This window comes from Vanrija albida, assembly GCF_041260175.1.
Source record: "Vanrija albida strain AlHP1 chromosome Unknown contig_4, whole genome shotgun sequence".
In the NCBI taxonomy this organism is placed as follows: domain Eukaryota; kingdom Fungi; phylum Basidiomycota; class Tremellomycetes; order Trichosporonales; family Trichosporonaceae; genus Vanrija; species Vanrija albida.
In genome coordinates this window covers 1,608,685-1,634,748 of record NW_027191423.1, presented here as the reverse complement: position 1 = coordinate 1,634,748, position 26,064 = coordinate 1,608,685, and the positions used below count along the sequence as shown (strand labels likewise).

Below are 26,064 nucleotides of genomic sequence, written 5' to 3'. Positions count from 1 at the left end.
GGCGAGAGAAGAAGCAACAAGAGGGAAGCGAGCTCGAGGGATCCGAACGAACCGCGTGCGCCGCCCCGATCGCATCGGCTCCTTCGGCTACCACCGACGACACCTCCACCGCCCCCCACCCCCCCCCCCCCTCCCCCCACCACCCCACGCACCACTCTACATCCTTGGCCGTGGCTACAAGTACAACACTAGATGGACATGATAACTACGTATGTGCCGTGCCGCGGCGCCTGTCTCGTGTATGCCATGTGTCTTGCTCACCGCCCCAGCTTGAGCCGGTCCACGCCCGCAGCGATCCCCGGGCTCCCGCTCAACCGCCGGTGCTCCACCGGCCCAAACACATCGTCGTGCCCGCCCCGCGCCACGTCCCCGCTCACGCGGATAGACGCCCGCGCCGACGCCGTCGCGCTCCTCCCGCTCCCCTCCTGGCTCGACCGTGTCGACGCACTCGCCACGTCGCTCGGCGCCGGAGACAGGTGCCGGGGAATCGCCGACCCGACTCCCTCCAGCCCGTTCATCGCCTTGAGGTTTGACGCCACTGCAATGCCCAGGCTCTCCACCCGCGCGCTCAGCCAGCTCGCAAAGCACGGCGACATGCAGAACGACGAGTAGAAGTCGGATTCCACCCGCGACTTGGTGCTCAGGCCCTTGGTCTTGAAAGACAGCGGGTTCGGGCCCTTGGTCTTGAGGTGGCTCAAGAAAGCTGGGAGCGAGAACGGCTTGAGCGTCGACAGCGAGAGTGCAGGTGGCGGCGGCGGCACAGCGCTCCGCCCTGGCTGCGGCGACGTCGGCACCGGCGTCCGTGGAGGCACCAGTGTCTGGAAATATCGGTTCAGAGGGACCAGCATCTTTTCAGTGAGCTGCCGGAAGTGCGTCCGAAGCGCATCGTTGCCTTCTGGATCTGAGACGTTAACACCGCCCGTGCACAGGTACCCACCATCAAACCTCCCCTCGGCAACCAACGTCTCGAGCTTCTTCAACAACGCACGGTCCTTCTGCACGCTGCGATGGCGACGCGACAGGAAGCCCTCGGGTGTCTCGGCTCGCGGTCCTCCCGGAACCTGGGGCCGTGGTCTGTCACTCGGGATCGAGATAACGTTGGGCCAGTGCGACGCTGCGTTTCGGAAGAACGGGTTCTGGAGTGTCAGCACGTGTCAGCAGTGCATGGTACCCACCGTCACGCCGACAACCACACCAGCCTGCGGCTTGCTCGCGTTGACAAGGAGCGAAAAGTCGTGGTCGTGGATGTGGAGGTATGGGCGGAAGTCACCGGCCAACGGGATGGGGCGCACAATCTCCCGGAGCCACCACACGATCTCGGAGCACGTCCTTGGGTCCGGCGCGATGATAAGCACCGGCTCGGCCAGAACCAGACACTCCCATATTGACCAGAGCGACGGGAGGAAGGATGCAAACGTACGCAGTGGTGACGAAGAGGGCAGCGAGGCGAGCAACTAGACAGTCAGAACGGCAATTCACAAACAACGCACCGGCCCGGGTTCGTTCCTGTTGATACGCATGTCGACCTGCGGGTTGTCTGTCGAGTCTGGCAGCTTGACAGTGAGAACTTCCGAGAGCAGAGGAAGATCCAACAGCGCGTCGGGCTCGGGGTCGGGCCAGTTTGCAATGGCGTGGCATGCGACTTCGAGCGCCGAGTAGCCATACTGAAAGAAGGACGGCGCGGCGCGCGCAAGGACAGCAGAGAAGAGCTGGGGGAAGGGGAGGTGGGTGAGAATGACGACGGATTTCTGGGGTCAGCTGTACTCATCAAAACTCAAGCTCACCTGCATGAACCCGCGCGCGATGCCTCGGTCGCGCCGCTGGTGGAACCACACAAAGCCGTACAGCCACTCACGGCCCCGCTCATCCCAGATGCGGTACTCTGCAGCCTTTTCTCTCGACAAGCTCATCCCGCGCGCATGCCCAGGTTTTCGGCCCAGCACCGGCTCGTCGACCCGGTCAGGCAGTGGCGACGGCGGTTCCGGGTACGCCAGGGACGACGGGTCAGGCGGCAGGTGTCTGATCTTGAACGAGAACTGGATATGCCCCTCTGTGAACAGGGACGTATCGGGGAAGGACGAGAAAGCACTGGCAGGTGAGCTTGGCACCAGATCTCAGGCAACCTACACGTTCTCCTTCTCCCCCGTGCCCCATCTCCGTCCAACGGCGCGGCGCTCCACGACGGGCCCGCGCTCGAGATCAAAGTTGCACACGACAATCTCCTTCACCCATCGGCTCATCTTATGCGCGCATTCGTCATCGACAAGGGGTGGAGGTCGCGGACTGGCCACTAGAGGTGACGACGTCTTCGGGTCGAGGTGTTTCTTGGAGAAGGGGCCGGCTGACGTCGTCGCCGAGCTGGTAGCTGTCGCCGACGCCGGGTCGTTGCCCCGCGAAGCAAGGTCGACCGTCGGGATTTTTACACTGAGACTCCGAGACCGGGTGACGCCGGGTCTGCGGGCGGCGAGCGACGTCGGGGTATTGATGCTGATCACTGGTGTGGTCATGGCCGACGGATGCCGTGTGCCGTTAGGCACTGGCAGTGGTTTGTCGACACCGCCTACGCCTTCCTCACGTTGCGGTGTCGAAGGCGCTGCACTGGCCGACCGCTGCGGAACGCCGTTGGTCGGTGGCTCAAACACCCCCTTGCCGGACAGCGTTGGGATGGTGGGCGTGCTCACATCGCGCCGCGGGCGGGACGGTAGTCTGTCGGATGCAGCGATTGGGAAGCCGAGGCCATGTCGGGGGCCGAGGGAGAGCGAGATGTCGCCCGTGTCTTGACCAAAGTCGTCGTCATTGTTCCACAGCTTGTGGCCGTTTGCTGGCGCTGTTGCTGGTGGTCGAGAGCTAGCATTGGCCAAGCCGATGCCACCACGGCCGGGATTGGCCGTGGGGGCAGTCATGACATTGACTTGGTGTGCTGCTGGAGGCTTTTGAAGGCCTAGGTGTTTGTCAATGTTGTTGTTGTTGTTGTCGTCGTCGATTGGGCCATGCAAGTAAGAGAGAGTGCGATGAGATGAGAGTCTGGATGGGGGTGACCGAGACAAAGAGAGGAGTGCGATGGTGGTCTGTGCGTTACACCACTCACTCACTCCCTCGTCTTTCAGGACGTCATTGACCAAAGCAAAGCGGAACTTTATTACCGACGCACACAAAAGCGAGCAAGGTCGAGATCAGTAGTAAGGACAGGCACCACTGTATTGTACATACGGCACGCACACTCGTCTTCCTCCGCCTTCCTTCCTCCTCCCTCGTTCCCCCTCGCCTGCCCGCCATCAATCAATTATCTTGAAGCGGGAAGCGTGGTATGCCATATCCCATTGCCCACAACAAGGCAAGCACTCTGTGTGTGTGTGTAACAGCTGGCCGCAGGACTGCCTCCCCCAAGGTGGAAGGTTGGCATACTACCAACCTGGACCGCCTCGGGACGACATGACATGCACACTGCGTCGCTCTTACGCGGCCTTGTGACGTCTTTACTCCAACCTTGACCATCGTCGCAAGCTACAATAAATCACAGGCGGAGGTTAAACCAGAGTCGCCGCATTGGTCGCCGCTGATGGATATCCCCTACCCCCCCGGCTTCATCACCCAAGCAGCCATCAGCACGACAACGGGACCTGGCTCTGGTATGCTTATAGCAATATAGCTGCATATAGAATACGGCCCATATGGGTTATATGATCACGTGATTTGTATTATAGCCCGGCTTATTACCCAGTGTCCATCAGTCACTAAAGACAATGTCAGAGCTGACAGAGCCAAGCACGCCTGTATCGTATCGTATCGCGTCGCCCTCTGCCCTCCCCATGGTGGCCCGCGGTGAGCGGCGGCGACAGGGCCGTGCGATGGCAGGGAGCGCCTGTGCACCAGAGCGGTCGTAGAGGGAGCGTCGTCCACTACCACGAGCAAGGGGAGGATGACTCAGTGGACGCACGCATTACGGCCGCAACTGCGGGCAAAAACAAGTCTAGTCAAAAGTTACTCCCTGGCTGGTGGGTGGGTGGGATCAATTTCAAGTCGTAGATCTCTTGTTCGCCTGCCTGGCTGGTCTCTCCTCACTCTACCACTAGCTCGCTCTCCGGCGACTGCGAGCCCACGCAATCGACATAACTGCCCCCTACCCATTCCATCTCACTGTCGTCAACAACGCACTCTCCTCACAAAGCATCGTAGGCCATAGGCCGTCAGCCCATGAACGACAAGCCGGCAGCCACTGGCAGCAGCAGTCTTGGGCCGCCCCGATAAACGGCAACATCAACCCCGCACAGACGAGGCGGCATCCTCGAACCCGACGATATCGGCGCAGCACGAACACACCTTCCCTGCGCCATTCTCACACACCTCGCACAATGGTCCACTATCACTGCGGCCCTATACCGCGCCACGAGGTGTCACCGACGACGGACGCGCAATGGGAGCGTGCGCTCCAATTGTGAGTGGAGCGGAAAGGCGGGGCCGGTGGAGGGGTGTGTCTGGCGGCTGGCGGCGAAGGAGCGCCGGAGGGGTGGGTGGTGGCAAACAACGCGCGACCATAGGGCTGGGCAGGAGGGCGGCTTCCTGCTCGCCCAGCAGAGTGCGTGGGCCATACAGACATCTGCGAGCTTTCCTCGACGCAGGTGGGCTAGTTATGGCCGCCGGAGTGGTAACTTTTTTGGGCTCGGCCTGGAGCTTTCCGTCGGACGCGTCGTTGCCACCGAGCTGACACTCTGCAGCTATGGTGTCGACCGCCCACGGTACCACCACCACCACTCGGCGACATTTGACACGGAGACGGCCGTCGGCCCAGAGCCAGTCAGCCCCAAGACGGCCAATGGTTCGGGCTGGGGCTGCGACGCCGAGCCAGAAGACGATCTCGACAACGTGCCCGAGGTTCTCCAGTGCGAGGCACCGCCCCCATCGCGCCCCCTCATCCACCAGGAGAGCCTGCACAACGATCCCCTCCCGCCGCCAGCGTTCCACCTGCATGACGGTGACCAGGACGACAACCGCTCGGCAGACTGGCGCCAGCGCATGAACCGCCATTTCAGCTGGAGCGACGAGGTGCGCGTTCTTGGCGGTACAGCTGCCGACGGCGATACGTCATCGGTGGACCCGCGCCCACGGACTCCCCAGTCTTGGGCGTGGCCGCCGCCGCCGCGTCCTGACGCAGCGGATATTGCGGATGAGGCGGACAACGACGAGCCCGCCACGGGGTGGGCTGCCGTTGACCTCAGTGTGCCCGAGGGGCACCCCGCACACCAGCGCACGTTTGATCGCCACTACCAGATCATCGACAGCGTCGGCCTTCCGAGGTACTGCAAGTCGGGCAACTGGGACAAGCAGTGCATCGACTCTGAGCGCCGCCGCATCCGCGATCACTATGAGCACGAAGGCTGGCTCCCCGCGCCAGTGCCCAGCATGCCCACCAGGCTACGTCGCTCGCATGCTGTCCGCCGCCTCGGCCTCAACGACGAGGATGACAACCTCGAGCGCTACGCTGTGCTTGCCAAGTACAGCGAGCTAGCGCAGATGGTGAGTCCAATATGTGTGGATTCTGCTGATACCAGTTCTTCAATGCCAAACGCGTTGTCGTGTCCATCTTCCGCGGCGACGACGAGGTCGTGTACGACTCGGAGCAGTTTCACAGCGGGAAGAAGCCACTGGTGCTCAAGGGCACCGAGGGGTTCTGCGGCCATGCCGTCCTCCATCCAGAGGAGCAGGTTACCATGGTGGCGGATCTCACAAAGGACTGGCGGTTCAAGCGCAGCCCGTCGCTGGTCGGCAAGACACACAAGTTCCTCGCCGCAACACCGCTGCGCTATCACCGCCCCGGTGGCGCCGACTCGGTCGACTTTGGCATGCTCTGTGTGTTTGACGACAAGCCGCGCGACGAGTTTACCACTCGCGAGCAGGGTATCCTGATGCGCCTCGCCAACATGCTCGTGTTCCAGATGGCGACTTTGGTAAGTGGTGTCAAACTGGCATAGGCTGACAGCCCAGCAATCAGAGATCATGGCGAAAAGGTCCAGCGGAATGTACGAGGCAAGCATCAACTTCCTCCGTCGTTCCCTCGTGCCCGACCACCTCAAGCCTGCCAAGCAGGCCGAAAAGCACCCCCATGTCGAGCGCTCGCCGTCAGACATTGCAAGGGACAAGAAGAAGCAGGCGGAGAAGGAGAAAAAGAGAACATCGAGGAGCAACAGCCACCACCGGTCCAGCATTCATTCGCCTCACCCTCATCACTCATCTCACTCTCACCGACCACGATTGCACAGAGCGCAGTCGCATCATGTCACAGCCCACCACTCGCCACTGCACTCGCACCCGCACACGCCACACAGCAACGGCTCCTCTGTAACCGCCTCGGGTTCGGCAACGCCTGTGACAGTTGTGGCACCCATCACAAAGTCGAGCCCCAGCGATACCAAGAGCGCAAAGCGCAAGGACGTCGTGGCGGAGGCGGCCATGTTCAACGACGCGGCAACGACACTCCGCGGCATTCTCCAAGCGGACGCCGTGACTATCCTCGACATGCACGACCACCAACTGTTCATTAGAAAGCTGGGCTCCCGCCACAGCGCACCTCACCAACGCCAGAACAAAGAGGCCATCATCGGCGACTTTCTCCAGGGCAAGGAGTGGCCGTCAAATGTCGAGCCAGTGGTCAACTACGTGCCCAGGTCGTCATCCCGAGGACTGCATGTCCTCGGCAAGAGTGAGACACCCGGCTTCGAGTGCGACTTCACCGCGACGACAGCACCGCAGACAATGGCAAAGTTTGTCAAGACGTACCTCATGACCCGCCACTTCTGGTGGGACCGCGAGGACGAGAACGACGAGCTTGCCAAGGAGGTCATGAAGCTCATGCCCGCCAAGAGCCAGACGGTACTTGCGACAGTATTCATGGGCTTTGACGGCACCCTGCGGTACGCCACGTTTGCGACGTGGGCGCGGGCACCGACGGCGTTTGACGACACAAGCCGCTTGGCCTTGCCCTTCGTCTGGATTGTGGGCGCCACGCTCATCTCCGCACTCGCCCTTCGCCGCGTCAGGACAATCGAGCAGAGCCAGATCTCGTACTCGAACCTGCAGGCGCACGAACTGCGAACGCCACTACACCAGATCCTTGCCATAACCCAGCTACTACGCTCATCCATGTCCGACCTAGCTGAGGCCCCGAGCGTTGCGCCTATCGACCCGAACGCCGGCAGCCTCACTACCCTCCAGCAGATCCGCGATCTGCTACCCTTCCTCGACGCAATCGACACGTCTGGCAAGACGCTTCACGGCATCGTGGACAACATCTTGTCGTTCCTCGACCTCAAAGCCAAGGACACACGCTGGGAGAGCTCGCACTCGCCTTCGGCGGGTTTGTTGACCAGCCCGGCAGGCGCGCCACAGCCTCTAAGCACGATGTTCGAAGAGATCATTACCGAAGTGTACAACGAGGACCGACGAGGCCGTCGCGCTTCGGGCCAGCAGGTTGGCCACATTGAGACTGTCTTTGAAATCATCCCCGATCGCCTGGGCGAGCTTGTGACTGAGGACAGCGCCGGCGCGCTGCGCAAGGCCCTTAGCAAGGTTCTCTCCAACGCCTACCGCTACATTGAGAGTGAAGGATGCGTCGAGATCTACGTCGACGACGTGAAGGGATTCCTGCCTCCCGAGGGCTGCGAGGACCTTGCCACAACACGTCGCGTGGCCATCACCGTTGTCGACAATGGCCGCGGCATGGCTGCCGAATTCATTCGCGAGAAGCTTGGCGAGCCCTGGGCTAAGGAAGACTTGTACGCAACTGGCTCTGGTCTGTCGGTCCATCTCGCCTATCGCATCGTCGACCTCATGGGTGGCCAGATGGAGATCACCTCGGCCTCTGGGCGCGGCTGCACCGTGTCTATCGAGGTACCGCTCCCCGGCGTCATTATGGGCCCCGATACGCCCAGCATGGAGGGCATTCCCGAGGCGTCTGCCGAGTTGCTGGGCCAGCCATCTGCGCCAGTGCGCAAGATTGCCCTCGTCGGTTTCGACAAGCTAGGCGGGCACGCCAAGTGCTCGTACGACAAGCTTGGCCAGTCCTTGGAAAGGAGCTACAAGAGGCTTGGGTGTGCAATCGTGCCTGTGGAGGAGGCCGACGTCGTCGTGACAGACGGCGCGTACGAGGACGACCCGGAGGGTTCAGCGTTCCTCAAGGCTCTCAAGGCGCCGGAGCTCAATGTTTTCATTTCTGAAGACAGCGAGCAATCGAATGTGCGGCCGAAGATTGAGCGCACCGCCAACGGCACCGCTGTCCGGCGCCTGCTCAAGCCCGTCACACTCGCGCTCATCAAGGAGACGCTCAAGGGCGTACAGCCGAACTCGATCCCCGTGACGCCGCTCGACGACGCGGGCGTTTCGCGTCTCAAGCCGCACTTTGACAGTGCAGCGCTTGCCAAGTCAGCGTCGGGGGCTGGCAACTGCGCCATACTGAGCAAGTTCAGAAACTTTACCTGGAAGCCCAAGGGCGTGTGCGTCGAGGAGGCCGTCGCCTCGCTCTGCCTCGGTGACTACTTCTCTAGCCGTCAGAGAATCACCCGCGCACCTTCCAACGGCTCGAGTGTAGCCGGGTCCAACTCAACGGACAACGTGCCGGACTCACCCAGTCTCGGACCGTCGACGGCAGGAATTGCGTCGCCCGCCACGACACCGTCAGAGGACGCGTACGACGCTCATACCGACACGCACACCAACCTCACTACGCCATCGCTGGGTCCTGGGAGCTCGTCGCACCATGACGTGCTCGAGACGCCACTCCCGGCCCCCGTCCTCCCGCCGCCGGTCAAGGTCCTCGTCGTCGAGGACAATGTCATCAACCGCAAGATCCTCGTCAAAATCCTATCTGCCAAGCTGCCCCTCCTCGAGATCATCGAGGCCGAGGACGGGCAGGCCGCCGTGGACAAGTTCAAGGAGTTTACCTCGCCTGTGATCGTGCTCCTCGACATCAACATGCCCCGCATGGACGGATACGCCGCTGCGACCGAGATGCGGCTGATTGAAAAGCGTCGCGCGGCCGTCGCCAGCAGCAAGCTCAGCGCTCTGGGCATCAGCGACGACAACAACGACAGCGGGGCAGCGACGCCGGCCGTTCGCTCCACCATCATCGCCGTCACGGCCCTCGCGAGCGACGACGAGCGCCGCCGCGGCCTCGTCGAGTGCCAAATGGATCAGTGGCTCACAAAGCCGTGCCCCAAGGCGACTCTGCAGGGCGTCGTCATGGATGCGCGCAAGGAGCTCCTCAACCTCCTCGCCGCCTAATCTACTACCAACCCTGTACTTGTAAACACACGCTTCAGAACTGTACTCTTTTTCGGTTTTCTCTTGGGTCTTTTTCGTGCGGACAGAACCTGTATGCATGATGGTGTTGAAACATGTGTTACAGTGCGGTACAGGGTCTCATGCTCAGATGTGCTACTGCTGCTGCTCACCCCCCTCCTCAAACTGTACGCCTCTCGCATTAGTTGAGCCACCCGCGGCACGTCTCGGCGCCGCACAAGCAGGCGACGCGGAGCGACTGGTCCGACTCGAGTGGGAACTTGTAGTCGTACAGGATCTGGGGTCAGCTCTGCGGCCGGAAACTCGACTCACCTCCTCGCCAGGGTGCAGGGTGCGCTTGGCGTAGATGACAATCTTGGACTGGCCGTTGATGCTGATAATCTTTGCGTTGGCGCTCGGGTCGCACGAGTGGTTGATGAGGCGCGACACCGAGCCGGTAAAGGTCGCGTCGCACACGACGTCGCCGTCGATACGGAAGAGGTACGACGAGCCGATGCCTTGCTTGAGGTAGCGCAGCTCGCGGACCTCGGCGACCGACGAGCGGCACAGCTCGCCGACATACTCGCACACCATTTCGCCCGCCTGGATCGTCTCCATCGCGTACAGGCCGTATCCCTCGATTGCCGAGCGCGCGAACCGCAGCTGCTTCTTGCGTGAACGCAGCTGGTTGAACGCGAACAGATCTGTCTCGGTCGCTGCCGCGCCTCCCGCACCAGAGGCCCCACCGATCGCCTTGCGGTGGCCCTCCATATCTTGCGCTTGTCGCCGACTCGTGATACGCGCCGTTCGGCCCGTGGCCTGCTGGGCCTGCTGCTCTGACTCCCGCGTGGCGCGGTTGCGCTGCGGGAGGTAGGCAGACTTCTTGACGGGTGCAATCTTCTTCCAGCCCTCGGCTCGCCACGCCCCGCTGGTGTGGAAAAGTGGGTGCTCCTCGTCAAGCTCGGGCTCGCCATCGGACAGCTCGGGCTCGTCGTCGCCCGCCAGGAGGGCCTGGTTTAACCAGTACGCATCCTCGTCGTCCGCAATGGCGCCAGAGGCGACGAGGTCGTCCACGGCCGTCTTGGTGGGCTTTTTCGGCGCCTTGGGCTTGGGTGCTGGGATCTTGATCTCGGCCACTGCAGTGTCGGGAGTGATGTCCACCGACACTGTTGCTTCCTCCAGCTTGGCCTTCTTGGCCTTGGTAGGCTTTTCGGCCGCCTTCGAGGGCCTCTTCTTGCCCTTTGGTGCGGCAGGCACCGGCTCGGGCTCGTCCACGACCATCGCCTCGGCCTTGATGGCCACCTTCTCCTTGGTAGGAGAAACCGGTGCGGCTTTGGCTGGTCCCGCCGGCGCAGCTTCATCTTCCGACTCGCTCTCGATGATGACCTTCTTTCCCGAGTGCGCCGCCGGCCGCTCCGCCTCACTGTCGCTGGAAGAGTATGAGATGGATCGTCGCCGCCGCGACTTGGCATGCAAGTCGTGCTTGGGACTGGTCGGTGCACGAGGTCGACTCGGCGGTGGGGGCGCCGCAGCTGCTGGTCGCTTCTTCGTAATCGTCAAGAAACGCCAGCCGCCCTTCTCCGGCGCGGCGGCCACTGCAGCCTCGCCGTTGGCCTTGGCCGCGGGAGTTTTGACGACAAGGCCGACGCGGTGGCCTTGGACGGCCGTCTTGTCGAGCACCCTCTGCGCGCGGTATGCCGCCTGGTCATCGCTGAACAGGATGTACCATCCGACGTGGTTGTGCATCACGCTCTCGGGCTTGAAGGCGCGGAAGTGGTCCTTGACGTGCTCCTCGCGAACCTTGCCGTGGGGGAGCGACTTGTTTTCGATGAAGACGTAGGCCTTGCCGTTGTCGGCAAGGGCCGTCTTGACCTTCTCCAAAGCGGCTTCCTCTGCCTCCTTGCGATCAACGGCAGCACGCGCCTGCCCGCGCGCAGGACGCGTGGGTGTCGGCGAACGTGAGCCACGGCGGCGGAATGCTGGCCTGTCGTCATCACTGTCGGACGAGTACGACGACACGGACCGGGACCGGCTCGTCTGTGGCGAGTAGAGGTCGCCCCGCCGTTGCAACGGCGCGGATCGGAAGTCGCGGGAGAAGTCCTGCATGGGCTGCACGGGGCGGTAAGACGATCCACTGGGAGCCATAGGAGGGTATGCTCTCGACGGTAAAGAGCGGCTGAGTGACGAGTAGTTGCGGCCAAACGAGTCGAACTTGACCGGAGGACGTGGTGGTGGCCGCGCTCCCAGTCCAAAGCGCGGCGGTTCCGGCTTCGGGGGCTCCTTTGGCCCAGCGGGTGGAGGCGCGGGCGGTGCCGCCTTGGGGCCAGTTGGCGGCTGGACAACATGTTTGGGCTTGGGCTTGTACCGCCGGTCCATCTCGTCCTTGACGGCCTTCTCCGTCCTCAAGCCACGCCCGTCGAACACAACCTTGATACGCTCGCTGCCGTTTAATCCGACGCGCTGGCCGTCGCACGTCTTGACGACATGCGAAGCGACGTCGTGCGCGGTGCCGGTGCGTCCCTGCAGCGGGCCATCGAACTTGACCCAACAAATGCCGAGCTGCATGCCAGACTTTGTGTCCATCTTGGCGTCAATCTCCTTGATCCTGCCGTGCGGCCGGAGGAACTTGGAGATCTGGTCGACTGTCGTGAGCGGGTTCAGGCCCGTGATGAGAACAGCGGCGGGCGGAGGAGGGGGCTTCGGTCCAGGCGAGTTGTCATCCCACTGCGTCGGTCAGCTTACATCGGAACGTCCACACTCACCTCGAACACGAGCTCCTGCATCCCCGCGGGCCGCGACTTCATGTACCCTCGGCCGCGCTCGCGCACCTCCTTGGGGATCTTGAGGCGCGGGTCGCGCACCTTGACCTCGACGCCGTCCAGCATACCGTCGAACCTCTTGATGAGCGGCTTGCCCTTGCCGTGGATCAACGGGTCCTGGAGGATGAGGAAGTTGCCTATACCGGGCCGACGGTGCACACTCGGCGGCGGCACCCACGGCGCCGCGGCCTTGGAGCTGGGGCCAGCCTCGCGCGGTGAGAGCGGCCGGGACGCGGGGGCGGACACTGGCCTCGAGGCAGGCCGCGAGAATGGCGGCGGTGTCGGTGGGGGCGAGGACGGGGGCGGCGGGGGAGGAGGCTGCGCGACCGGCTCAGTCGGTGGTGGGGGCGGGGGCGGCGCGTCGCCCTCGCGGGGTGGTGACGGTGGCCGGGCTTTACTGATTGGTGATGGAGGTAGCTCGTGCCGCCGATCACGCGGTCGCTCGCGCTCGCGGCTGCGGCTACGGCTCCTGCTACGGCTCCTGCTTCGGCTTCGCCCTCGCCCGTGGTCGTTCGAGCGCCGGTCTCGGTCCGACCACTTGCTCCTGTCCGGGGAACCATGCCGATCGCGCCTGTCACCGCCTGGGGTGTATCTGTCGCCCGCGCCAGGCCGCTCTCGAGGACCCCGGTAGTCGTCATCGTACGTGCGGTATCGGTCTCGGTCTCGGTCGCGGTCACGGTTGTCCCAGTCGCGATCCCGGTCTCGTCGGTAGTCGTCCCGGTCGCGCGACCACGACGGCGACGGCGATCGGCGTCGTCGCCGCTCGGGTGATGGCGACCGTCGCCACGAGTCCCGTCGGTAGTCGCGGTCACGGTCACGATCACGGTCCCGATCACGATTACGCTCGCGATCACGGTCGCGATGGTCGCGATCGCGCTCGGGTTCCCGTGATGGTCCAGCGTGCGACCACGACGAGCCGGGGCGTGAGGGGAGCCCGTGGGCGCCGCTGCTAGAGCTCGAAATCTTGCTCGCCTCGGGTGCGCGCGCATCTAAACTTATCGGGAGGGGGAGAGGGGCAGGTTTTGCCGCGTCGAGCGCAATGACGGGGATGGCAAACGACACGGCTGGACGCGACGGGAGCGCGGCCTTGCCTTTGGGCGTCGCGCCGTTCACGTTTCCGTTCAGCTTTATAGATATGGGACCCGCTGACGCCGAAGCGTTTGGCGGGGTTGGTGCTGCCATATCGCGGCTGGCTTAGAGGTGTACCATTGACGTTGTGGGGAGGTGCAGTTTGGGTGTGGTCGTCTGAGATGGGGATGGAAGCGCGAGGCGAGGAGGGGACACTGGGGGCTTTGAAGTCTCAATGCTGGCTATGGCTACACGTTTGAGGGGCGTTACGATGGGCAATGCGCGTGTCTTGTGTGCGTGTGTGTGGTCGAGCTCGAGTGACTATGGATGATTGAGCAAGTCGCGAGGCAAAGGAAGATTGTTGGTTTGGAGCAGAGCGAGTGAGCAAGAGCGCGCGAGAGATGACTGAAGGCGGCAAAGCGTCAGGAACGCGAGCCGCCGTCGCCGCCCAGGGTTCGGTGTGTGCCCACAAGGTGGCAAATACAACAAGGCATTAGGCGCACCAATACACACCCCGCTGTGCTCCAGGCCTATTGCCACCCTTACATGACAGACGACAACAACAACACCTCCACTACACAATACTGGACATCTTCTCAATCTCGGCACATCATCCTCGACTCCCAGTTGTGGACACTGGCTTCTTGCCGTGCGATTTCTTGCCTATCGAATGATTCGCACATTGATGCTTTGTCTCGCCACCGACTAGGCGTACTTGGCCTTCTTGCGCACTTGGTACGAGGCCATGGTCGAGGCCGTCTCCTTGCGACGCGCGGTCTCCTCATCGTACAGGATGGTCTTGCGCTTGCGTTCGCCCAGCGTGGTTCCGATAGTGTTCTTGAGCTCCTGGTGGGTTTCAGACGCCACGTGGACAAGACTCAGCATCTTGTTCATCGAGTCGTCGAGACCTGCCCGTCAGCATCGAGCTCTTCATGCCGACACCGACACCACTCACCGACACGGAGCCGGCCGACCTCGGCGAGGGTGTAGACATGGTCGTCGCTGGCCACCTCCTCGACCGCACGCTTCCAGATGGCCGCGAGGTTAAGGGAAGGTGGCGTGCCGCTCAGCCTGTTCACAAAGTGGCCCTGTTGGTTAGAGCCGAACTTGACCAGCGTGCTTACCGTCTTTGCAGCGGGGCCGGGAGGCTTGGCTACCGTGACTCCCTTGCGCCCTCCTATGACGGTCAGAGGGCTGGCGGCACGAATGTCGGCGAACGTCTCCACGCGGGACGCGTCGTCGTCGAGCTTCTTGGCTGGAGCTGGGGGAATCGCCAAGCGGTTGTCGGGCCCGGTGGGGGGCTGACGGTCATTGGGGGTCTTCGAGCGGGGCGGAGGGGGCTGGTTGATAGACGGGACAGCTGGGGATGGAGCCCGGTGACCAAAGTTCTTCTCAACGTGCTAAGCCGAACCGTCAGTCTGACGGATTGTTGCGTGTCGCGCCAGACTCACCTTCAGTGTGCTCGCGTGTTGACGAGGGGGGTTGGGGCCCTCGTAATGCTGGGGATGGGCAGTTTCGAACGGCTCAGACGTTGGCGCCGGGCGGTACTTCTGAAGGCCCCCGTAGCCCTTTGGAAAGGAAATCGGCTGCTTGAGAGTGGACTGAAGCTGTGGGGGAAAGGCGCGACCGTTGCCAGGATTGCGACCGAGCAACAACGGCCCATGCTGGGCTCCGTCGGACTGACATCAGGTAAGCGCAGCGTCGCTGGGGGGAAGGATGGTGAACGAACCTCAGCAATAGGTGTGAGGTTGGCCACAGGGATATCGAAGATCCGGCCACGCGTTGGAGAGCCGGGGTCCTGGGAAGTAATACCACTCCGACCCATGGCCGGAGTGTAGAGCGTCGTGGTAGTCGAAACGACTAACTGCGGGTGCTGGTTGGGGTAGTGAGGCGCTGAGGAAGGTGGGCGCGGGATGGTAGGGGGGCCGGCGCCGAAGGAAGGAACAACGTGGTGAGGAGCGTCGCTGGTGGCGTCGGGAGCAGGGTGATTGCCTGCACGACGAACAAGACCACCCGAGGTCCGTGTACCAGCGGGGGTGATGGGGGGAAGGTCAGACATTGTGAGTGGTGCGAGTGTTGTGGGTTGTGGGAGTGAGGATGCCACGATGGGCGGTCAAAGATTGATGGATGAGTGAGTGGGGCTGGATGCCGCGACTGGGGGGAAGCTAGGGGTGATGGGTACGAGATGGGATGCTCTTCCAAATAAATGCGAAGAGGGAGAAAGGTGAATGCCAACAGAGGAAGATGCATGTCGACCCCGTTAATATGGGCGGCGGACGCAGGCTGGCCGAGCGCGAGTGCCACCAGGGCTAGGCGTGCGGATGAGTTAGGCGTACAAAACGATTTTGCATCTACCTCGCGCCTATGAGTGTTTCATGCTCTGAATCGTAGGAAGTCACCGTGTCTACTTTTTCGAGATTGAGACTACTTGCATCATCATCGACGACATCACACTCCAGCTCTAGCAAGGTGCACCAACGCACGCACGCAATGCCCGGCGTCAGAACACGCTCTGGCTCCCCCTTGTTGTAAGCATTCCACCCGCCACCCGCCTGCGCTGGTCGTGCGCCAAACTGACACCACTAGCATCTGATACTCTCCTCCACCTTCCTCGCTCGGCCCGCCGGACGGCGGGCCACGGCCACGATGAAGAGCGTCGCTGCTGTCCAACGGGCCGCATCGGTGCTCGGGAGGAGCGGCGTGCGTCGCCCGCGCATGCCGCCCGGCCCGAGCTGCTCGCGCTGGTTCTCGTGCTCGTGCTGCCGACCACAACCGGCCTCCGCCCGGGGCCTCGCGCCGACCACACCCCGGCACTCGATCCCGCCCCTGCCAGCACTGCAGCACATGCGCATGGCGACGCCGCACCTGCCCCTCCCCCCGCCGCTGCCGTACTCGCCCGACTCGCAGCCGTTCCTCCGGCACCTCCAGATCTTGAGCCTGGCTCTGCTATCGTCCAATGCCGACGAGTCGTGGGACATCTACCAGGCCCTCCACCCCGACCTACGGCCCGCTATCCCAGACGACGTGTTTGTGTCTCTCGTCACCTGCCAGATCCAAGGATCGGGCAACAGGCTCCCCCGTCTCGTCGAGTTGCTTGGTCTCGCCCGCTCATGTGACATGAACCCGGCGGGCTTTGGCACCAACACTCTCGAACGCGGACTCGTTTACGCTCTGAGGTACCTTCAAAATGGCTCTTCGTTACCCGACGGCCTTTCTCATTCGGATACACTAGCAGTCATCGACTGGTTGTGGGACGGCTTGATAACCGTCGTTGGCGACCGAGGTGTTCGCGACCTGTCACTCGATTTGCGACGACGGATAGTCCGGCTGGGTGTCTACCGACACGAGCATCACCAGTCGCCGCTATCCCCTGTTCGTCGTCTCCTGGAGTACCTTGTCGACAACGGGGGGGCCAAGGGAATGAGGAACACTGCTGTTCGAGTCATCTTGGCGTACACTGGCAACAGTCCCGAAGAGCACAAGGCATCACTCCGTCTGGCGGCTTGGTCCATTACCCGCGAGGTCGACATCAGCCCGGTGTTCTTCAGAACGTTGATCGACAGGTTACGAGCTTCGCATGCTCGGAGAGGCGATGACGGGTTGAAAATGGCAACTGAGGCAGTGGAGGAGCTTCTGGTCGAGCTCCGCCAAGGCCGTGCACATGAACCCGCGGCTGTCCTCCATCAGGCGCTCGTCACTATTCAGAAGAACCACCGGTCACCACTGGAAAGGGCGTCGGACACAGCTATGGACCCGCAGGCGACGATGCCCGAGATTCACCGTGCTGCACAGCGTGTCCTCGCCCAGCCAGCCACGAGCGAGCCCGACCTGAAGGCCGCCGTTCAACTGTGCATCCGGTCCCTGCCACTTCTGCCCGACGCCGACAACGAGGCACTGCTGAAGATCACCGTTCGGCAACTTGCCCAGCCACCTCTCAATCCTGCATTAATCATCCGCTTCACCCAAGCCATCATCGACTCGACTGCGGCATCGAACCAAAGCATCCCACCCCCAATTCTCAATCGTGTCTTCAACCTTGTTGCGGGCATCGTTCATAGCGACGACGATGCCTACCGCCTGGCACGCCACATCTATCCCATCGCTCGCGCCACGTCACCCCGGCAGAAATGGAATCGCACAACTGCGGAGCTGTGGCGAGCGCTGTTCACTGTCTCGTTGCGCCATGGGCACATCACGTTTGCTTCCAGGCTGTACGATGACTTCGTGGCTGATGGCCAGCCCGTCTTCCGCAAGTCTGCCCTAGACTTCATCCGACACATCGCACAGTCCTCGAGCAAGTCGCGCTGGGTCTTGTTGGACCGCCACATCAAGGACTACCTTTGGTACCACCCCACGATGACGGAAGACCTTGTGGTAGCGGTTGCCGAGGGGTTGGGCGTCAAGGGGGCAGCAGACGTGGCAGTAGGCGTGAGGATCTGTCGTCGGATCCAGCCTGCGCTTCCAGCTGCTGCCGTCACTCCGCTCGTTTACCGACTGGCGAGATCTTCCAAGCCAGAGCATCGCGACCTCGCCTTTGAGCTGTTGTCCGAGTTGCCACACAGCCCCGAGTCTACCGACGCCTACAACCTGGCCCTCAGTGCGCTAGCCGACAAGACCAAGGAGGTCGGCCTCGACCTCGTGCTGCGCGTCTATCAGGATATGATTGGCAAGGGCCTGACGTCCAGCGCTGCCACTGTTTCGCCGCTTATCCGCGCCCTGTTAAGCTCGGACAAGCTCGACTACGCCCTTTCAGTCTTCGACGCGGCAGTCGAGAATGGGCACGCGGCGCGGTCTGCGGATGTCGGCCGCCTCATGATCCACCTGGCGCTCGCAGCCCGCACGAATGAGGCCGAGGCGGTCGAGCTCAAATGGCGCTCCCTGTTCCCGGACGAGCCGGCGTACGACAAGGCGGTGTATGGGGCGAGCCTGGTTGTCGATATCCTTGCGGGCGGCGAGCCAGACCTGACAGTGTTCTCGGAGAATGCTGAAGGACGGCAGCTGCTTCCTCTGCTTGCTAAGGGGCGTGCATACCGGCCAACGAGGCCATTCTACAGCTGGCTCACCACACTGCAACGTGATCGCGGTGCTGGCAGTGAGACAGCGGAGGCGAAAGCGGAGGCGGAGGGTCGCGAGAACCTGACCGAGGCGTCGCTCGGGCCACTGCCAAGCAACCGCAAGGCCGGCATTTCACCCATGACGAGTTCGTGGTCTGCCGAGGAGAGTGGCTGGCGTCTGGACCGACGTGTCAGCCGGGGAGAGGAGGAACCAGATGTGGAGGTCCATCATCATCATCATCACAACATTACACGCATAGTTGGTAGTTAGCCAAGCAAAGGAGTCAAGTTGCATGTAACCGAAAAAGTTATGGTTTCAATGTGTCGTCTACCGGCGCGTTCGGCTTGCAGACGCGCGTACGGCATGTGTCAGGGACGACTGCAGTGCCTTGCGCGAGGTTGATGTCAGGAAGGGCAGAAGACGAGAGGCTGGGCTGAGGACGACTCAGGAGCCCAGCTGGACGTCATTGTCCTGATCCCGCAGCAGCCATGGGTAGTATAATGGGCCACTGTAATGAGGCTGGCTCGCTCGCTCGCGCCGCGCCTGCCGCAGGCCGGGCAGCAAGCGCGCGCACAGTGAGCGATCCCGTACCTGTCTCAAGTCTTTGTCGGCACGTAGAACGGCAGCGGCGGGCATGGCACGTTTCTTCTTGTGCTTGTGCCATTGTGCGAGCGGCTCACTGCGCAGTCGTGTCCGTCGTGCCCCCTCATACCTGCTTGCGTGCTGCCGCTGCACAGGAAATGCAGAGACGCGCTCCTCCGTCCTGGACGCCGCTGCTGCGGACGTGTACGCGGTGCCGTGTCGTGTCAGAGTCGCCTGCTTCGCCCTGAATACTTTCTAATGGCTAGGAAAAGCGGCTTGGCTGCCGTTCGGTGCTGCAGTCTTGTCGCGCAGTGGTCCCCGCCCGCGCCGCCGCCCGCGCGCCCGCCGCCGGCCTCGTCAACCCTGCAGTGGCGAGGGGGAAGCGCAGAATGAACACGTCGAAGTGTGTCGCCCCTTGGCTTGCTTGACGCAACGAGTCCAAGTCTCGTCGGCAAAGTCTAACAGAGCCATTGTAATCTTGCCTTGCCGCGGCTGCTCGCCCAGTCACACACTCTTCTTCTGTCCCACTCTCCACGCTCGTTTATCTCCCTCGTGCATTGCGCATACCAGCTGCCAGTCAGCCGCTCCCCGCACACACACGCACGCACGCCCGTACGCACGCACGCACCAACACACCCACGCAAGGCAGCCTCGGCACGGCCACGACGCGTCGACTCCTCTGGCCTATCCATTTCGAACGACACTGCCCCCCCTTCGGCGCTGTTCGTCGTGCCCCCCACTGGCCACTGCTCTGGCACGTAGACACTGGCGCGCCTACGCCCATCCCCCGCCCCCGCCGCCCCCAAGCCAGCCTCGTGCCGTGCTCGCAGCTTGCTGGCTGCGTAGTAGTTGCTTGTCGGTACCGACGACCGAGCGACTAGGCTCTTGCACTGCTTTGCCAAGAGTCAGCGCCGCGCCGCGCCGCACTGCTCGTCGACATTGTCGCCTTCGCCGCCTTCCTTGCTCGCTCCCCCGCCCGTGTTCTGTTTTCCCCCGCGCGCCTCGGCCTCGAGATCGCAGCAGAGCAGCAGCACGGCCCCCGCCCACTGCGCTGCGGCTTTGTTAGCCCGCCATCGTCCATTCCACGTTCTCGACGTCGACCACTACTTGTTCTGATTCACTCGCCACTGGCGAGTGGTGCATCCCCACACCATGGCCGCCCAGCAGCATCACCACCAGCAGCAGCAGCACGACATGCACGACCCTTACGCCTACGCCAACGAGCAGCCGTACCAGCAGGCGGCTGGGCCCAGCGCACACCCCCTCGACGGCAACAATAACAACAGCTATGGGTACAATGCGCACGCTGCCCAGCACCCCCCGCACCACATGCAGGCGTACGCGCGCGAGTACGAGGAGGAGGAGCCCTTCGACATCAACGCCATCGACCCCGCCCTGCGGCTGAGGACGACCAAGACGGCCCATTCCGTTATCGCAGAGTCGATTCGATCAGAGGATCTGTTGAACCGCAAGCGATCGCGCTTCTTCAGCAGGCGGCGGAGGGGGGACAAGGACAAGGGCTCGCTCTTTGGCACCAAGAAGAAGGGCTCGTCCAACAGCACCGGCGCGCCAGATACGTCGCCTTCAATCGGCGACGGCGGACCGCTCCTTCCCCCTGTGCCCGGCAGCGAGTTTGGCGCCCCAGAGTCAAGCCGCGCGTCCCAGTCGTCGACGACCGCGCCCGCGCCGCCCGTCGTGGCTGAGACGCCGCTGGACCATGGCCTCGGCAAGAAGAAGAAGAAGCCCATGCCCCGACGGAGCATCTACGTCAACCAGGCTCTGCCGATGGACCAGATTGACCACAAAGGAGAGCCCATTGTTCGCTACGCGCGCAACAAGGTTCGCACGTCAAAGTACACGCTCATCACGTTCATCCCGAGGAACCTGTTCGAGCAGTTCCACCGCGTCGCCAACATCTACTTCCTGGCCCTCGTCATCCTCCAGCTGTTCCCCATGTTCGGTGCCGCAGCGCCCCAGATTGCCATGCTGCCTTTGTTGGCTATTATCGGAATGACGGCCATCAAGGACGCCGCCGAAGACTGGCGACGAGCGCGTCTCGATGAGGAAGTCAACACTTCGGCCGCCACAAAGCTCGGCAACTGGAAGAACGTCAACCAGCCGACAGATCCCCGCAACTGGTTTGCTAGGGTCTTCAACATTGGGCCAAGTGAGTGTCGCGGTAGCCGAGGCGCAGCGGCAGCGAGCTGACTCAGCGCCCAGATCCCAACAAGGCGTCCAAGGGCGTCCGCAAGCTGCGCGAGGCCGAGGCAAAGGCTGGCAAGCAGATCGTCATGGAGCACCAGAACAAGGAGGGTGTCGAGGAGGTGGCCGACACGCCCAATCTTCATGTCCCCGGGCAGTCTTATCCATTAAAGGAGATCCCTTCGGTGAGTGGCACGGCTGTGCCAGTCATGCTGACGATCAGAACGACTCGTCCCTCCCAATCAACCTGCCGTACCGCCCCCGATCGCAGTCCTTTGCGTCGTCGGCGCCCAGCATGGCGTCGCACAAGAGCGTCGGCGTCATCGACTATGGGCGTTCAACCCCAGGCTCGGCCCAGTGGGAGCGCACACTGTGGAAGAAGCTCGAAGTCGGCGACCTCGTCCTCCTCCGTAGCGACGAGCAGATCCCTGCCGACTGCATTGTCCTGGCATCCTCCGACGCCGACGGTCTCGCCTTTGTCGAGACCAAGAACCTCGACGGCGAGACCAACCTCAAGGTGCGCAAGTCGATCAAGGCCACCTCGGGCATCAAGTCGGAGGAGGACCTCGAGCACGCCTACTTCTACCTCGACTCGGAGCCGCCAAACGCCAACCTGTACTCTTACAACGGCGTCCTCCACTACACACCCGTCAGCAACGGCCGCCAGGGCAAGGAGCAGATTGAGGCTGTCACCATCAACGAGATGCTGCTCCGTGGCTGCACTGTCCGCAACACCAAATGGGTCATCGGTCTCGTCGTCTACACGGGCGCCGACACCAAGATCATGATGAACGGCGGTGACACCCCGTCCAAGCGTTCCAAGATCGAGAAGGAGACAAACTTCAACGTCATCATGAACTTTATCATCCTCATGATCCTCTGCTTGACATCGGCCCTCCTCCACGGCTACTACAGATCACTGCAGAACACGAGTGCACAATGGTACGAGATCGACGCCGAGGCTTCCAACAACATCTACATCGACTCGCTCATCATCTTCGTGTCGTCGCTTATTGTGTTCCAAAACATTGTCCCGATTTCGTTGTACATTACCATCGAACTTGTCAAGACGATTCAGGCGTACTTCATCTACTCGGACATTGAGATGTACTACGCGCCACGTAAGTAAGCGTAGAGGTCACCGCTGACGTCCCAGTTGACACACCCTGTGTACCCAAGTCATGGAACATCTCAGACGACCTTGGCCAGATCGAGTACATCTTCTCGGACAAGACGGGCACCCTGACCCAGAACATTATGGAGTTCAAGAAGTGCTCGGTCCAAGGCGTGTCATTCGGCGAGGGCGTCACCGAGGCCATGATTGGCGCCGCCAAGCGTGAGGGCCGAGACATCATCTCTTTAGAGGACCAGGAAGAGGAGCTCGCAGAGTTCAAGGAGAGCATGGTATCGACCCTCAAGCGCGCTGTCAAGAACCGCTACATGCGCGAGGACAAGCTCACGCTCATCGCCCCGGATCTCGCCAAGCGTATTGCCGACACGGCCGACCCTCTTCGTCCCCACATCGTCGCCTTTTTCCGTGCCCTCGCGCTCTGCCACTCGGTCCTCTCCGACAAGCCCGAGCCCGAGAAGCAGCCTTTCGTGCTCGACTACAAGGCCGAGAGCCCCGACGAGGAAGCGCTCGTTGCCTGTGCTCGTGATATCGGATTCCCTTTCGTGACGCGCAACACGCACAAGATCGATATTGAGGTCCTCGGCCAACCGGAACGATGGGTGCCTCTCCGTGTTCTCGAGTTCAACTCGACTCGCAAGCGTATGAGTGTTGTGGTTCGCAGCCCCGAGGGCAAGATCATCCTCTACTGCAAGGGCGCCGATAGTGTCATCTACGAGCGCCTCGCCAAGGACCAGGACGAAGAGATCAAGAACGCGACGCTCAAGGACCTTGAGAACTTTGCCAACGGCGGTCTTCGCACCCTCCTTATTGCCTACCGCGAGATGAGCGAGCAGGAATTTGAGTCGTGGTCCAAGGAATACGACGCTGCCAGCTCGGCTGTCACGGACCGCGAGAACAAGATTGACGACGCCGCCGCCCTCATCGAGCACGACCTGTACATTCTCGGCGCAACTGCCCTTGAGGACAAGCTGCAGGAGGGTGTGCCCGACGCCATTGCCCAGTTGCACAAGGCCGGTATCAAGCTCTGGATCCTGACTGGCGACAAGCCCCAGACCGCCATCGAGATTGGCTACTCGTGCAACCTGTTGACCAACGACATGGACGTCATGATCCTTTCAGCAGATAACGCAGAGACTGCTCGCGCACAGATCGAGGCAGGGTTGAACAAGATTGCCTCGGTTGTCGGCCCGCCTCCCACGCCCAAGTCCAACAAGATTGTCACACAGACCATGGACCCAAGCGCGACATTTGCGATTGTTATTGACGGCAACACGCTGCGCTACGCGCTCCAGCCCGACATCAAGGGTCTCTTCCTCGAGCTCGGTACTCAGTGCTCGGCCGTCGTCTGTTGCCGTGTCTCCCCCGCCCAGAAGGCCCAGATGGTCAAGCTCGTCAAGGAAGGCTGCAATGCCATGACACTGAGTATCGGCGATGGCGCCAACGACGTTGCCATGATCCAGGAGGCCAACGTTGGTGTCGGCCTGTTTGGTCTTGAAGGCTCCCAGGCGGCCATGTCGGCCGATTATGCCTTTGGCCAGTTCCGCTTCCTCACCCGCCTGCTCTTGGTTCACGGTCGTTGGTCCTACATCCGCATTGCGGACATGCACGCCAAGTAAGTGGACTTTGTGGCGTCCACTGACGCCCAGCTTCTTCTACAAGAATGTGATTTGGACTGTCGCCATGTTCTGGTTCCTCATCTTCTCAAGCTTTGAGGCGACGTACCTCTTCCAGTACACCTTTGTGCTGCTCTACAACCTCATCTTCACCTCTCTTGCCGTAGGCATCCTCGGCGCATTCGACCAGGACACGAACGCCGCGGCGTCCATGGCATTCCCTCAGCTGTACAAGCGCGGCATCAAGGGCCTCGACTACACCAGAGCCCGCTTCTGGATGTACATGCTCGATGGTCTGTACCAGTCGGCTGTCATCTTCTTCATCCCGTTCCTCGTGTACTGGGACGGCACGACGTGGTCGTCGACTGGTCGCGACACCAACGACCTGTACGACTTGTCCTCGGCGATTGCCGCCGCGGGCGTCACTGCTGCCAACCTGTATGTCGGCATCAACCTCCGATACTGGACCATCATTCCGGCCATTGTCATCCCCTTGTCCATTTTGTCCGTGTACATTTGGATCGCCATCTGGTCAGCCTGGGGCGCTCTCGACTACTACTACGTCGCGTCGATCATCTTCCCTACCTTCAACTACTGGGCGGCTGTTGTCTTTTCCGTCATGCTGGCCGTGGCGCCGCGCTGGTTGTTCAAGGCATTCCGTCAGTCGTACATGCCCCTCGACCGCGATATCATCCGCGAAGCCTGGGTTGCAGGTGACCTCAAGGACCAGCTCGGCATCCGCCACCGCAAGAAGCGCAGGCGCCGTCACCCTGGCGATGCCGAGATGGCCGCACAGTACTCGCCCCACTACTCGAAGAGCAGACAGCAGTTCCAGGCTCCCGCTGGCCCCTCGACCCCCGTGCCGTTCAGCGCCGAGCAGCCTCTGCTGTCGCAGCGTGGGTGGGCCAGCCCCGCCCGCACAGAGTCGCCCACGGGGTCGGGACAACGTGTTGCCCCACCGCCGCTGGTCATCCACGAGGCACCTACGCAGGACTTCCCTCTGCCAGCGCCTCACGGCCATCAGGCGAGGCCATACTCCAATTACTCTTACACGAGTCCCTCAGTCTTGGACGGACTGAGGTCGCCGACATACTCTGGCGAGGGATCGCCGACGCACAGCCCCCCATCCTTCAGCCCGACCGGGGCAACTCACTATGGCTCCATGACGGCCGGCGTGCCGCCGCCTCGGCCTGCGCGCCAGCCGCAGCAGCCGTCGCCGCTAATGGAGACGTTGCACGGTGGGCCCAACCAATCCCAGGAGACGTTCACGCTCGGTCCGGTACCGCGCGGGAGACCGACGCCGCAGCGCTCGCCCATCCTGCAGACTGTGAACGCTCCGGACGCTTATACCCAAGACCGCTCTGGCCAGTACCCGCCAAACTATGCCCCCAACCGATACCCCAACCCCAACAATGCAACTGCGCGGCCGGCGTCGCGGCATCAGGACTTTAGCGCCGACACGGAGTGGGACGCTGCGGACGGCCAACGACCCCAATCGACTGTAGACCCGTACACAGGATACGCGGTGTAGATGATGCGCGGTGAACGATGCCTGCGATGTAGAATGATGTCTTGATTCGGATGCATACAATGATAGTGCTGCCGAGGCCGAGTGCCGGCGCGAAGCGGCGGCGCGAGGCAGTCCTGGGCGGGTGGGGGGGTGCGCGTGATTCGAGTTGCTCCGGTGACGCTGAAGCGGCGCTGGCTGTCGCGACTGCCGCAGCACTGGGCCGTGCAGAGCATAGCCCGCTCACTTCTTGAGCTTCTGCGACTGCTGGTCCTCTGCCCAGACAATCTTGTTGCTGTCGCTCGCCTCCTGTTGTCCAATAGCGGCAGGGGGGAAGGTAAGCCGCGGTCAGCCTTGCCCTCCATCCCATCACTCTGCCCAGCCCAGCCCAGTGCTGCAGCTAGGCCCAGCCCAACGCACCTGTAGCTGCTCCTTAACCTTGGAGGGGTTCTCGCGCGCGGCGCGCACGGCGTCGACCTTGCGCTGGAGGTCGGGCGAGAGGCGCGCGTAGAGCTGTTCCTCGGTGGGCGTGGTGACTGGGGCAGTGAGCTCCCCCCTCCGTCGGCAGCGGCAAGACCCACCCGTCATGAGGACGTACGCGCCGCCCATGACTGGCGTTAGCGGGGCTATGCGGGGAGCGTACTGAGCGCCGTCATCGTGAGGAACCTGGGAGGGGGCGGCGTCAGCGGGGCGGGGGAAGGGGGAAGGGGAAGGGGGACCGGCCGACTCACTTGCCCCACATGATCTGTCCCGACATGATTGCTGCTTGCTACTTGCTCGCTGTTGTCGCTGCTGTCGCTGCTCGGGGCGGTGCAA

At 62.3% G+C, this 26,064-nt stretch overlaps 7 protein-coding genes across 7 annotated transcripts; 3 read left to right on the top strand and 4 right to left on the bottom strand.

Annotated features, from left to right (window-relative positions):
* Positions 1-257: 257 nt before the first annotated feature.
* On the bottom strand, positions 258-2,903 carry Q8F55_005351 (uncharacterized protein; the record flags this gene model as incomplete). Its single annotated transcript, XM_069353841.1, has 6 exons — positions 258-901; positions 938-1,136; positions 1,176-1,454; positions 1,491-1,748; positions 1,785-2,088; positions 2,128-2,903. The coding sequence occupies 6 exons, from the start codon at positions 2,901-2,903 to the stop codon at positions 258-260; spliced, it is 2,460 nt and encodes an 819-aa protein (XP_069208483.1).
* A 1,449-nt stretch (positions 2,904-4,352) lies between these two features.
* Positions 4,353-9,273, top strand: Q8F55_005350 (uncharacterized protein; the record flags this gene model as incomplete). The annotated part of the gene is made up of 4 exons (XM_069353840.1): positions 4,353-4,435; positions 4,716-5,514; positions 5,550-5,945; positions 5,983-9,273. The coding sequence occupies 4 exons, from the start codon at positions 4,353-4,355 to the stop codon at positions 9,271-9,273; spliced, it is 4,569 nt and encodes a 1,522-aa protein (XP_069208482.1).
* A 199-nt stretch (positions 9,274-9,472) lies between these two features.
* SET1 (histone methyltransferase set1) lies at positions 9,473-13,271 on the bottom strand (the record flags this gene model as incomplete). The annotated part of the gene is made up of 3 exons (XM_069353839.1): positions 9,473-9,568; positions 9,604-11,994; positions 12,033-13,271. The coding sequence occupies 3 exons, from the start codon at positions 13,269-13,271 to the stop codon at positions 9,473-9,475; spliced, it is 3,726 nt and encodes a 1,241-aa protein (XP_069208481.1).
* Positions 13,272-13,862: 591 nt separating this feature from the next.
* Positions 13,863-15,216, bottom strand: Q8F55_005348 (uncharacterized protein; the record flags this gene model as incomplete). The annotated part of the gene is made up of 4 exons (XM_069353838.1): positions 13,863-14,065; positions 14,113-14,557; positions 14,609-14,758; positions 14,887-15,216. The coding sequence occupies 4 exons, from the start codon at positions 15,214-15,216 to the stop codon at positions 13,863-13,865; spliced, it is 1,128 nt and encodes a 375-aa protein (XP_069208480.1).
* A 587-nt stretch (positions 15,217-15,803) lies between these two features.
* On the top strand, positions 15,804-18,713 carry Q8F55_005347 (uncharacterized protein; the record flags this gene model as incomplete). Its single annotated transcript, XM_069353837.1, has 2 exons — positions 15,804-18,357; positions 18,661-18,713. The coding sequence occupies 2 exons, from the start codon at positions 15,804-15,806 to the stop codon at positions 18,711-18,713; spliced, it is 2,607 nt and encodes an 868-aa protein (XP_069208479.1).
* A 1,233-nt stretch (positions 18,714-19,946) lies between these two features.
* DNF1 (phospholipid transporting ATPase) lies at positions 19,947-25,272 on the top strand (the record flags this gene model as incomplete). The annotated part of the gene is made up of 5 exons (XM_069353836.1): positions 19,947-20,961; positions 21,015-21,181; positions 21,220-22,117; positions 22,153-23,740; positions 23,775-25,272. 5 exons carry the CDS (start codon positions 19,947-19,949, stop codon positions 25,270-25,272), a joined length of 5,166 nt encoding a protein of 1,721 aa, XP_069208478.1.
* Positions 25,273-25,491: 219 nt separating this feature from the next.
* On the bottom strand, positions 25,492-26,005 carry CBP4 (assembly factor cbp4; the record flags this gene model as incomplete). Its single annotated transcript, XM_069353835.1, has 5 exons — positions 25,492-25,557; positions 25,669-25,784; positions 25,830-25,859; positions 25,892-25,914; positions 25,980-26,005. The coding sequence occupies 5 exons, from the start codon at positions 26,003-26,005 to the stop codon at positions 25,492-25,494; spliced, it is 261 nt and encodes an 86-aa protein (XP_069208477.1).
* Between the last annotated feature and the right edge of the window lie 59 nt (positions 26,006-26,064).